This window comes from Copadichromis virginalis, linkage group LG10 (genome assembly GCF_057382275.1).
Source record: "Copadichromis virginalis isolate Kocher_CV1m ecotype Utaka linkage group LG10, C_Virginalis_male_GT1.1, whole genome shotgun sequence".
Lineage (NCBI taxonomy): Eukaryota > Metazoa > Chordata > Actinopteri > Cichliformes > Cichlidae > Copadichromis > Copadichromis virginalis.
The window spans coordinates 9,300,413-9,311,901 of record NC_140627.1 but is presented as its reverse complement, the minus strand read 5'-3'; the positions used below and the strand labels follow the sequence as shown (position 1 = coordinate 9,311,901).

The following is an 11,489-nucleotide window of genomic DNA, read 5'->3' as shown; positions in this document are numbered from 1 at the left end:
TCAGCATTTCCTTGGTTACTTGTTACTGCAACTCCTCTGAATCACTATAATCACTTTTGTTATATGTGCAGACATGTTTCTGTCAGAAGATGCCTGAGCTGAGGAGTTAGAGGCTGGAGCGAGATTGCTTCAAGGGCACTCTCGCAATCTAGAGTGTAACAGGACTGAGCTAATGTACAAATCTAGGGAACTTCTACTTTATATTTCCCCCTGCAACTGTATTCTTTTACTCCGGCACACTTCAGAGGAAAACACTGAAAATTTCATCTCCCTGCTTTTACCTAACAGCCTTCGTTTTTGGAACAAATCCATTATTTGTGTATGTATGTATGTATGTATGTATGTATGTATGTATGTATGTATTATTGTAGAGTAAAAATCGAAGAATATTTTTAAATTTGATTGAAATTTGATTTTATCTTTGACTGCCTGAGGATAAGAATAAAAGAATCAGATGATGATTCTGATGATGATCAGAATCGTCACGATTAAATATAAAGAAATCATCGGCAGCTTTCAATGGCAGAGATTTCTTACAAAATTGTCTTGTTCCCGTTATTCAAACATTTTTTGTAATAATTTTGAAACAAAAAACACTCTGCGAGGCTGTCACGTTAGACACAGTATATTGTTTATTTCTCCAGATCAAACGAATTGTCCTGGCGGTTAAAAAAACAAATACTCAGCAGATGAATGAGCCGTATACAGTACACAGTGCAATGCTCTGCTTTTTATGTTTACTTTTTTACATTAACGTTTAAGATATAACAATCTAATGTTATAATGTTTAACAATGCAAAGGCCCAATTGCCTAAAATTAATTTTCAATTTTTGAAATGTTGAGGCATTATTTTTCATTTACTAAACTAAATTAATTTAAGTTAATTTAAGTTAATTTGTAAATTTTTGTAGTAAACTGTAAATTGTAAATATTGTAAAACTTTTCTTCTGTCATTTAATGGTCGGGCGTTGTACAGCTACAAGCATTTCACCCCCATGTCATACTGTGTATGGTTGTGTGTGTGTGTGACAAATAAAATTTGAATTTGAAAAATTTGAAATGATCCTGCGTCATTGCTTACGTGTTAATTATTAATCCTGCTGCACTAACGCTTGAAGACCTGTAGATGTCAGCCTCCAGATTCAACTGAAGCAAGCTTGCTAATGCACACATACACAATTTCAGTGCTTTGTTACATTAAACCCTACAGTTGCATTATAAGTACACAGAATTTAGTGTCTGCGTCTTTGGGGCTTGATCGGTTTTGCTTGATGTGCAGTTCAGCTGAGTCACAGCCTGTGTTTCTAATGTCAACACCGGGAGTCTTTGTAGAGGTTACAAGACAGCATCGTGAAATCTCTCTGCAGCTGCGTGGAAATGAAAAACCACTTAAATCAACAGTACAGCAGAACCGAGTTATTTATAATATGTGCAAAGGATCCGTTCATGATGACTGTCTCCTGCTTTGTGACATGAAAACAGACCATGCAACATCTGGTTGGAATCAAGGTCCAGGAAATTAATAGTAGCGTATTGATCCTTTGAGTGTGGTCCGAACGCCAGATATACCGTAGCTAACTAAAATGAAAACAACATCTAGACTTTTGAAGGAAATTTCTGAAACCATTTTGCGAATATATATATATATGGTGTCTGCAAAACAGCGAGGCAGCTGCTTTCAAAAAGTTGTGTTTTTTAATGTAATACTTCTGCTGATTATCCTAATTGTGCATGCCCTTCATACAATGATAATTAAAAAGAACATTTTCAAACAAGAAAAACCAAACTGAAACATGAACCCCCTGGAAATGAACTGAATCTGAAGTGACTTAAAAACAAAAAGTCAAAAGGCTGTATATATTTCAAGTTTTGCGAGTTTTTGGATTCACAGTACTTTTAACAGTATATTGTAAAGGGGGAAAAACTACTACTTATGGGATATATTAATATGCCTAAAAAATATGTGTCAGAAATTGCACCTTTATAGATTTCCTGACACTAAAAAAGGTCAAATGAAAGTTCAGAGTAAAGGTTAGAAGGTAAAGGAGATTTAATGTGATAAAGAAAACATGTTGCATTTGATGCAGTTTTAATTGGATGCATGGCACAGGTAGACTGGCCATTGGAAAATTGAAAACTACATCCATTCGGGTGACTTTTACTAGAATTCAAGGGTTAAAGTTTATTTTTGCTAGTTTAAGCATCATTTCAACATTCCCAGAGTCTTTCCCTTGGTGCCAAGGTTTTTAAAGATGTCACTCACCCACAGTTTCTCTCATACTATGACACAGAAATGCAGATACATGACAATACATTTCTCTTTGTTTGTTTTAGTTATCATAGCCAACTAAATGGTCCTAACACTGACAAATGATGACAAGTGATGTCATGAAATATAACAGCTGTCTCACTAATGATTAAAAATAACTATAAACTAGTAAAAATGACTGAATATTAGAATGAATAGTTTGTCATATTCAAATCAGCTCTTTTGGATTTTAACTGAGACAAGAAGTGAGCTCAAAAAGTTACTCAGTTTGAAAAGTTGCCAGTTTTTGCCCCATCTGTGAAAACGCCTCAAAATGGATTCAGTTTCCCTTGAGTACACAGTAAACGCAGTCACTGGCTGGTTCAATCAGTGGTTTAGCATTAGGATGTAAAGGTCGAGAAGAAACACTAGATGAGAGTCTGATTCTCAGGATAACAAACCCTTGTCCTCTTATCTTTAGATTTTGAGTCTCATTCTTTGTTGAAGACCTTTATGTTACACTCAATATTACGTCAAAACCACCCCCCACTTCCTCTGCTCAGCAGCATACTGAGGACAACATGACAGACCACAGTCCCCACACAGATTCTTCAGCTGGGCAGAAATTAAAACGTTTGATCTGAATTCTGAAGCTGTTTGTTTGCGCTGCCTAAATGGGGCTATTGTATGCAAATTCTTTGCACAGAGGCATATGACCTCCCCAGTGCAGGGCAGTGGCTAGTGTGAGGGAAATCATTAGCAATGCAAAGTCATGGTGCTCTGATACTCTTGTTCACAGTCAAAGACTGGAAAAAAAAAAATCTGATCTGGTGATGCTAACTTAAATGTTTCTGGATGCACTTTATTTGCAAGCAGAGCTAAGGTAAGTTCATTTTATTGATGGCTTTGTTCCTACATCATGTGGCTGCGCGGATGGACAGTTTAAATAGTTTCTTTTCAGCGTGTTCATTTATTCTGTGCTCATTGGCAGATCATGCTTAGCTGTTAATGTCACTTCACACTATATTCACAAGATATGATTAGGATAAAAAAGAAAATGAGACTCTTTTCCAAACATGTTCTTTTTGAGAGTTCGTCCGAGAAGTGATGATCAGACAACATTATTTATTTGCAGACCTTGTTAGTTATTTCTATCTGCCTGATCAGTGAATTGTGTGAAAACCTTCTAAGCTAAGAAGCAGAAGAGTCCTTCTATGTAACTTATCAACGTCCTTTAGGAGCACAAATGATTTTCCTGCCGGTGAGTGGAGACTATCCAACAGTCTGTTAATCCAGCTACAGTTGCTCATTTTGCATGCAACACCATGGCTACTGGTGAAAGCATGTCACATGACACATGGTGCCAGACCTCAGTATTGCACTCTTAAGTGGGCTGCCAGCTGCAGAGGGGGGCAGAGAGGCTTTTTTCCTTCTCTGGACTCACATCCATGCCAAACCAGCGGGTCAACATTGTCCTCCACGCTGCCTCCTATGCCTCTTACACCTCCAGCTGAGCCCGGTAACAACTCCAACATTTACTCTAGACTCAGACATAACAGAGCAATCAGTAATGATCAACACCAAGGGGATCAAACATGCTACAATTTAAGACTAAGAAGAATCATAGGCGTAAAAAAGAAAAAGCTGTGATGTACTCATTACTATTAATTTACCAAGTCCAGCCAAAGTGTGGCTGCACCATGTGTTCTGATTTAAGTCAAGTGTGCAGGTTGCTATTATTTAAAGTGAATAAGTAAGACAGTATTGTGTTTATTAAGTTTTAAGTTTGCTGTTGAAAAGTGAAACTGAAAGTCTCCTTTGTGTCTGACTTTGACATTCAGGAGAACTTTTAGAGAGTTATATTTCCTGCCTTTTTAATCTAAAGTATTTTTTTCTTGTTCTAAGTTTGATGCATAGATCATTTTCATGTGCATAATCTTTTACATAATATTTCCTGATGATTTTCAAGCAATAGTTTTAACTTAAGTGTCACTCTAACACCTTCAGAAAGAGCTGATGCATGATGATGTGTGCAAATTGTTTTCTCATAATCCATATATATTCAGTTTTATGTCACAGAAGGCAATAAGTACAAACAATCCTCACAACAGAAACTGGAGGGAGATTTTCTGCTTTTAGAAAAAAAAAAAGCGCTTTTTCACTCAGAAAATTAACCGAATGATCAACAAATCAATTATTTCGTGAAGCTGCTGTTGTGAAGTTTACTTGTACTGAAGGGCCAGTAATTTTGTGCCTGTTATGTCACAAGATGGGATTTGTTAGTGATTTCTTTATAAAGCAAATTTTTAAGTATTTTTAGGAACTTCAAGGGAATTTTGGTTAAACATGCAAGAGTCCTGCAAGTCCTGAGGAGTTAATGTGATGAAGTAATTTATACATCAGGGCAAAGGGAGGATATACTGAACAGAAACACAGGGGGACTGATCCCGGGTAAATTTGCATCGGTCAACTCTCCAGAGTATAGCCTTACACACGGGATTTACTGTACATCATTTGCATTGCTTCACTTGCTAATTTTTGGTTCTACTTTTTTGGAAACAAATTGTCCAAGTGAGAGCTTGGCAGACCTTTTTTTAAGATTTAAGAAGCCTTCATTTTTGCCGAATGGCTACATGCGAAGAAGACAGTCTTATTTGAATGTCTAATCTCAAACAGTAAGAATTATCATAAGATCAGATCAGAGAAACTCTTGTCATAGCAGCATACATATAATAGACAACAAAGCAATAACATAAAAAAGCAGAGAAATATAAAAATGAATATAAAAAAAGAGATGATTTTTATCTTTTTTTTATCATTTTATGGTTTGTTTTACATTATTGTGTTGATTTGCAGTAAAATTATTTTACAATAAAAAAAATTTAATTACAAAAAAATTATATCATATGATGTTTGTGTTTGTTTGTTTTCAGACCCGGAACCAAAGATGAACTGGGCATCATTTTATGCTGTCATTAGCGGTGTGAACCGCCACTCCACCGGCATCGGTCGAATCTGGCTCTCCGTGCTCTTCATTTTCCGCATCCTGGTCCTCGTGGTTGCAGCCGAGAGCGTGTGGGGCGACGAGAAGTCTGGCTTCACCTGCAACACGCAGCAGCCGGGTTGCAACAGTGTCTGCTACGACCACTTCTTCCCCATCTCCCACATTCGACTCTGGGCACTCCAGCTCATCCTGGTCTCCACTCCTGCCCTGCTGGTAGCCATGCACGTTGCCCATCGGCGTCATGTTGACAAGAGGCTCTACAAACTGTCGGGCCGGTCCAACCCGAAAGACCTGGAGCAGATAAAAACACAGAAGATGAAAATCACTGGGGCCCTGTGGTGGACATACGTCATCAGCCTTTTGTTCCGTATCATCTTTGAGGTCACTTTTATGTATGTGTTTTATATGATCTACCCTGGTTACAAGATGATCCGGCTGGTGAAGTGTGACTCCTACCCTTGTCCCAACACGGTGGACTGCTTTGTGTCGAGACCCACAGAGAAGACTGTCTTCACCGTGTTCATGTTGGCTGTGTCAGGTGTTTGTATTCTACTCAACATTGCCGAGGTGGTCTTCTTGGTGGGGAAGGCTTGCAGCAAGCATTTGCACAATGCTGGAGACTCGACTATGGGGGCTTGGATCCAACAAAAGCTTTGCTCATTCTAACAAAATGCACAGCAGCACAAAGGAGACATATAGTCAAAGGAGCTTGCAAAGAAAAGCGTCTGGACTTCTTTAAGTTGCTTGAAGACGTTTCACCTCTCATCCGAGAAGCTTCTTCAGTTCAGAACTGAAGAAGCTGAACTTCTTCAGTTCAGTTCAGAACTGAAGAAGCTGAACTTCTTCAGTTCAGTTCAGAACTGAAGAAGCTTCTCGGATGAGAGGTGAAACGTCTTCAAGCAACTTAAAGAAGTCCAGACGCTTTTCTTTGCAAGCTCCTTTGACTACGATGACCTGGATGACTGAGAACCTTCACAGACAAAGGAGACATATAAGTGACCATTTAGGTAACAACTACTGATTAAACTTGTGAGGTTTATATCATGGCGATGCTTCACCGGTTCAAATGCAGAAAGCCAGCAGTTCATGTTTCGACAAACATTTCTAGTTATAATGGATAGCTTGGTGTTTGTCTGACTGCAGATCAGTTAAAAACACTTAATAAACCAATATTTCCACTGACCACATTACAGCCTTCAGCTATCATGGATTTGTTTTAATCTTTATCTTGAAATGAAACTATAAAAGCTGCCCAAAGTCATAGCAAAACTTCCAGTTGGTTGAGAAAAGTGTATTGTGGGCATGGTCATTAATAATATTTTGTTATTTATGTGACACATAATCACAAACACTGATGTGAGTGAAATTATACTAATACATGCATGTAGTAAACATGTTGCATTTCATATGTATTGAATGGGGCAGTCACATTATTTGAATTGGCGGTTCAATACTTTCACTTGGAAAGACAGTAATAGAAAAAAAACTTGAATTGCATTTTTTTGTGTGAAGCTTTCTTAACATGGTGATATTTCTATTTAAATGTATTTATTTTGAAAGTGGAATGTTTCTATGTTGTCCATACACAACAGAATAAAATCAACCAGACTTTAAACTAACTGTGCTGTTTTTACCTACTCGGTTAAAGGGGATTTGTTCTGACACATAACAGATTGAAAGCTGTTTAAGCGTACTCTGGCAGGACTTCCCGGCTCTGTGGAAAGGTGATAGAATAAACGACCAGCGGGCGGTGGTTAACGATAGGTACAAATAAAGCTGAGGCCACAGAGGTGCCGGTGTCAGAAATGTGACTGAGGGAAACAAAGTATGTGAACGAAACATCCTCACGCATTTCACCCCATCAACTCCACCGTGTGTGAGATCTTCAAAGTCACCTGCGAAGAACTGTCTCAGGTGTTATTGGTGTTGGTGTTATCAGTGGACCCACCATATAGGAGTTTCAGTGTGTGGATACCCCCATAGACAGCTGAACCTGCTGTCCCAGAAAAATGAGGTTGTTTCTCTTTTTATGGAAACCATCACCACACATTATTCAGGAAGGCAAATTAATTTACAGTAAAATGGCTTTAAGTGTGCTTATTTTGCAGATGGCCTTCCGCAAAACACCCCAAGTGAAAGTGATTTTAATCCAGTATGTCTTTTTTCACAGTGTTATTTTGTGATGAGTAATTGTACTTGTGTACAGGTAAATAAACTTCTGTTGTCTTTTCTGATGCTTTAATAGAGGGACCTTAAGTCTAAATAGCATAATTAGGTTAGTACACCATCCTCTGTATGCAGGCATCATTTTTTCAGGTATTACTCCATGCAGTCTTCCTCCGTGTAGCACTGAGGGATGGCTCTGTGCCATCTAAAGCTCATCCACGCAGTCATGGGTCAGATCACCATAAAAGTGGCAACAAAACCACTCCCTTCACCATGAATTATATTTAGAGCACAGTGGTATGTAGGCTTAACCTGCATCCTCACTGGACTCCTCAGCTGCCACTCAGTTCAACAGAAACACCTCTTGACAGTGAGGATTTTAGACTTTTCTTCTCACAGGAATGTTTTCATCTGTGCTGAGACAAGACAAGGGGTTTAGCTGTGGTGGCTTGTTGAGGACTGGGCATTGATAAGGTCAGAGTAGGAGGGAGGGCACCAAGCAGAATCCCAGAGAAAACTGCCTGAGAGAAGTTTATCTTTGGTGCTGCAGTTTCCTCAGCAGCTCAGGAGAACATGGCCTCGCTGTGAAGTGAAGAGGTCAAGTGACTGAAAGAAATGAACTTTATCAGGTAGGTCTTTCTTAATCTTTCTGGGATGTTACTATTGCTTCGCTAGCAGAATTATTATGAAGAAAAAATATGAAAGGAATTTTGAACAGAGTGAAAGAACTCCACATTCAGCTGTGGTAAAAGAAGTTGATCCATGTGACCATATGGATTTAAATTTTTTGATTTGTTTTTTGATTTTTTTAAAATAATCACTCAGGACATTTTTAAGTATTTTTTTCAAGTTTATTTCTTTTCTAAACCGTAACAAATATGATATGAGATCTAAACTAGACACCTAATTCTGGAGTCGGAGTACTGTGTCACAAGATCAGCGTCAATCCTGAGAGTCTCACCCAGGCCGCTCCGGGGCTATCTCTCAAACACAACCATCTGTGTCCCTGCACTTTTTATCAGATCGTTCTGACAAACATTTATGAGTACAAACGGGTGAATTCATGATCAGCATTCTCTGGGAAAGTTGAACGTGGGATTTCTCAAGACCAATACTAAATGGATTCATCATACTATATGAATTAACTACATATCTAAACAGTAAAGCAATCAAACAGTTTACACTGAATGTGTGTTTTGTTTTGTTTTAAAATTAAATGTGTTTAAAATGTAAAAACCTTGAGATGAATCAGTGACATTAAAACTGCACTTGACTGATTTTATGTCGTGTTCTCACATTTAAATGTGTGGCACACTCCTCGTCAGAATTTTTAAAACGGTTCATTAAAAAAAGTCTGAACTGCACTAATAGCAATGTTATCAGTTAGTTATCCAACATGGTATTGTATACTGCAAAGTACAAGTATGACAACATAGGGGAATTTTAGATTTACATACAAATCAGACTCATGTACCCTTGACCCTGTGCTATGGTGGATTATTGTGCTATACACAATAACATGAAAAGGAAAGTTCTGATAGGACTCTATGTAGTCCTGCAAAAAACTAAATGCACCTTCCCTATTTCCACAGGAACTGAGAAGGTAAATAGCAGCTAGATACTACTAATAATACGTCTTTAAATGAATAACTAATTAAATAATCATCAGCAAGTGGGACCACCTCTGTAAAAGTAGAGGTTTTGGTAGTTTTAACACAGTGCCACACTTCCCTGCATGCCCAGGTGTCAAATGTGAAATTTTATGATATTTCATTTAGAAAAGGACCAAACTTGCTTGAAAGGAAAAAGCCTTTCTGCAAAGAACCTGGCAGCATGCCTTAGGTTTGCAAAGTTGCATCTTTGCAAACCTAAGCAAAACCCCTTATACCAGTTGTCAAGCAGTGGTGGAGGGGTGATGATTTGTGCTTATTTAGCAGCCACAGCCTCTGAGATCCTTGTAGGCACTGAGATGACCATGAACTCCTCTGTATACCAAAATATTCTAGTGTCAAACGCGAGGTCATCTGCCTGACAGCTAAAGCTTAGCTGAAATTGGCTCATGTAACAGGACGATGGCAGTCATTCACAAATGTGCATGGAAACGTTCTTACCCTGAGCAAAAAACAAGTGTGCACTCAAAATCTCTATCAGAGTTATGAAACGTTGGCAATGGAATATTTTGTTCTTACCCCCATGGATATGTTCTGAACCAACAGGGCTTATGCAGTCTCCATATTATCTGCATACTGCCATGCTCCCATTTCTCTACACAGAAAAATATGTTTACCTGAAGGTAAATTAAAGAAAGTGGAGACAATACATATTTCCTCATATAGAGATTTAGAATTCTGATTAACATATAAACTATTGTATGAACAAAACAAGCTGGTGGGAACGTTTCCTGAGCCTTATTCTAATTTTGCATGTGCAAATATGACAGCTAACAATCACCTTATAAAAGTCCAGTCAGTCAATCAACTAATTTGTAAATATCATCATCATTTCATTTACTAAAGCTTATCACGTTGTTTTTATGGTAATAAGTGGTGATATGGTATGGTAATAAGTTACTTGACAGGTTAAGTCTGCCATATTACTTAGTTTATTCAAATAAAACATTTCCCCCTCTACTTACAGGCCTTTCTTCTGGTTTTGCCAATAAAGCTGAGGGGACAGTTGTAAGACGGTATGGCTGACTGGAACTTGTTAGGGAAGCTGCTGGAAAGTGCTCAGGAACACTCCACTGTAGTGGGTAAAGTCTGGCTGACAGTGCTGTTCATCTTCCGCATCCTGGTGCTGGGGGCTGCTGCTGAGAAGGTGTGGGGCGACGAGCAGTCCAGCTTCACGTGCGACACCAAGCAGCCGGGTTGTCAGAACGTCTGCTATGACACGACCTTCCCCATTTCTCACATCCGCTTCTGGGTGATGCAGATCATCTTTGTCTCCACGCCCACTCTCATTTATCTTGGTCATATCCTTCATTTGGTCCGCATGGAGGAGAAGGAGAAGCAGAAACAAAAGGAGCTTGAAGACCAGCAGCAAGTATTCTGCCATAAGGACAAAAAGCCCTCAGTTAAAGACAAACAGGGCCACGCACGTTTACAAGGTGTGCTACTGCGGACCTATGTCTTCAACATTATTTTTAAGACCCTGTTTGAGGTTGCGTTTATTGTAGCTCAGTATTTTCTATATGGGTTTGAGCTCAAGGCCATGTACACCTGCGACCGCTGGCCTTGCCCAAACATGGTGAACTGCTACATCTCCCGCCCCACTGAGAAGACAATCTTCATCCTTTTCATGCTGGCTGTGGCCTGCGTCTCACTGCTGCTCAACCTGGTGGAAATGTACCATCTAGGTTTTACAAAGTGCCACCAGGGTCTTCGTTGCAGGAGTTCAAAAGCCGCACGTGAAGGTTCCAAAGCCCTGAGTGAGCCGGTCATGCCCTTTGTCCCAAACTATAACTACTTTGGAGGTCATTCTGCTGTGCCTGAACTTTTCCCTACAGACTCAAAGTACAGCATGCCAGAGCCAAACTCTGCTTACAGCCCCTACAACAGCAAGGTGGCCTACAAGCAGAACAGAGATAATATGGCCGTGGAGAGGAAAGGCAAAGCGGAAGAAATTGATACAAAGGGGAGAAAAATCTCCAGTCCTGTCCTTGAGATGTCCATCGAAAATCAGCGCAGAAACAGTCAGTCAAGCAAGCACAGCAACTTCAAGAGCAGGATGGATGACCTGAAGATCTAAGAATCTACTGAATATTAATGCAAGAAGACTCAGGAAAAACTGGAGACACCAACATGTAATAATATGTAAAATATGAGTGTGAAAGACGTTAGAAGAAAAATGAGGTAAACACAAAGCAGATAAAAGGCTGGAAGCCAAGATTTAAGAGCACTCAGGGAGACACGCTGGAGGCAGAGCATGTGTAAAGTATTGAGATTATCATGTGAAAAATAATCAAGTCAAGTCAAGTCAAGTCAACTTTATTTGTCAATTCTGCCTAATAACAGCAGGCTTCAGTGAAAACATCTTACTTCTACTTAACTTCAACTGGAGGTTGATCTGAT

At 39.1% G+C, this 11,489-nt stretch overlaps 2 protein-coding genes across 3 annotated transcripts; both read left to right on the top strand.

Moving 5' to 3' along the window:
• Positions 1 to 3,002: 3,002 nt before the first annotated feature.
• On the top strand, positions 3,003 to 6,001 carry gjb1a (gap junction protein beta 1a). 2 transcript variants are annotated; one of them, XM_085469708.1, is made up of 2 exons: positions 3,003 to 3,132; positions 5,183 to 6,001. In XM_085469708.1, the coding sequence occupies exon 2, from the start codon at positions 5,197 to 5,199 to the stop codon at positions 5,917 to 5,919; it is 723 nt and encodes a 240-aa protein (XP_085325834.1). In that variant the 5' UTR covers positions 3,003 to 3,132; positions 5,183 to 5,196; the 3' UTR covers positions 5,920 to 6,001. The 2 variants fall into 2 exon arrangements, with proteins under 2 accessions (XP_085325834.1, XP_085325833.1); XM_085469707.1 differs by lacking the exon at positions 3,003 to 3,132 and adding an exon at positions 3,648 to 3,768.
• Positions 6,002 to 7,851: 1,850 nt separating this feature from the next.
• Positions 7,852 to 11,489, top strand: gja2 (gap junction protein, alpha 2). The gene is made up of 2 exons (XM_085469706.1): positions 7,852 to 8,048; positions 10,057 to 11,489. The coding sequence occupies exon 2, from the start codon at positions 10,108 to 10,110 to the stop codon at positions 11,164 to 11,166; it is 1,059 nt and encodes a 352-aa protein (XP_085325832.1). The 5' UTR covers positions 7,852 to 8,048; positions 10,057 to 10,107; the 3' UTR covers positions 11,167 to 11,489.

Coding starts and splice junctions, on each gene's coding strand:
- gjb1a (XM_085469707.1), top strand. CDS start 3,741: ATGCCTCTTACACCTCCAGCTGAGCCCG. Junction 3,769..5,182: donor TACACCTCCAGCTGAGCCCG/GTAACAACTCCA, acceptor GTTTGTTTTCAG/ACCCGGAACCAAAGATGAAC.
- gja2 (XM_085469706.1), top strand. CDS start 10,108: ATGGCTGACTGGAACTTGTTAGGGAAGCTGCTGGAAAGTGCTCAGGAA.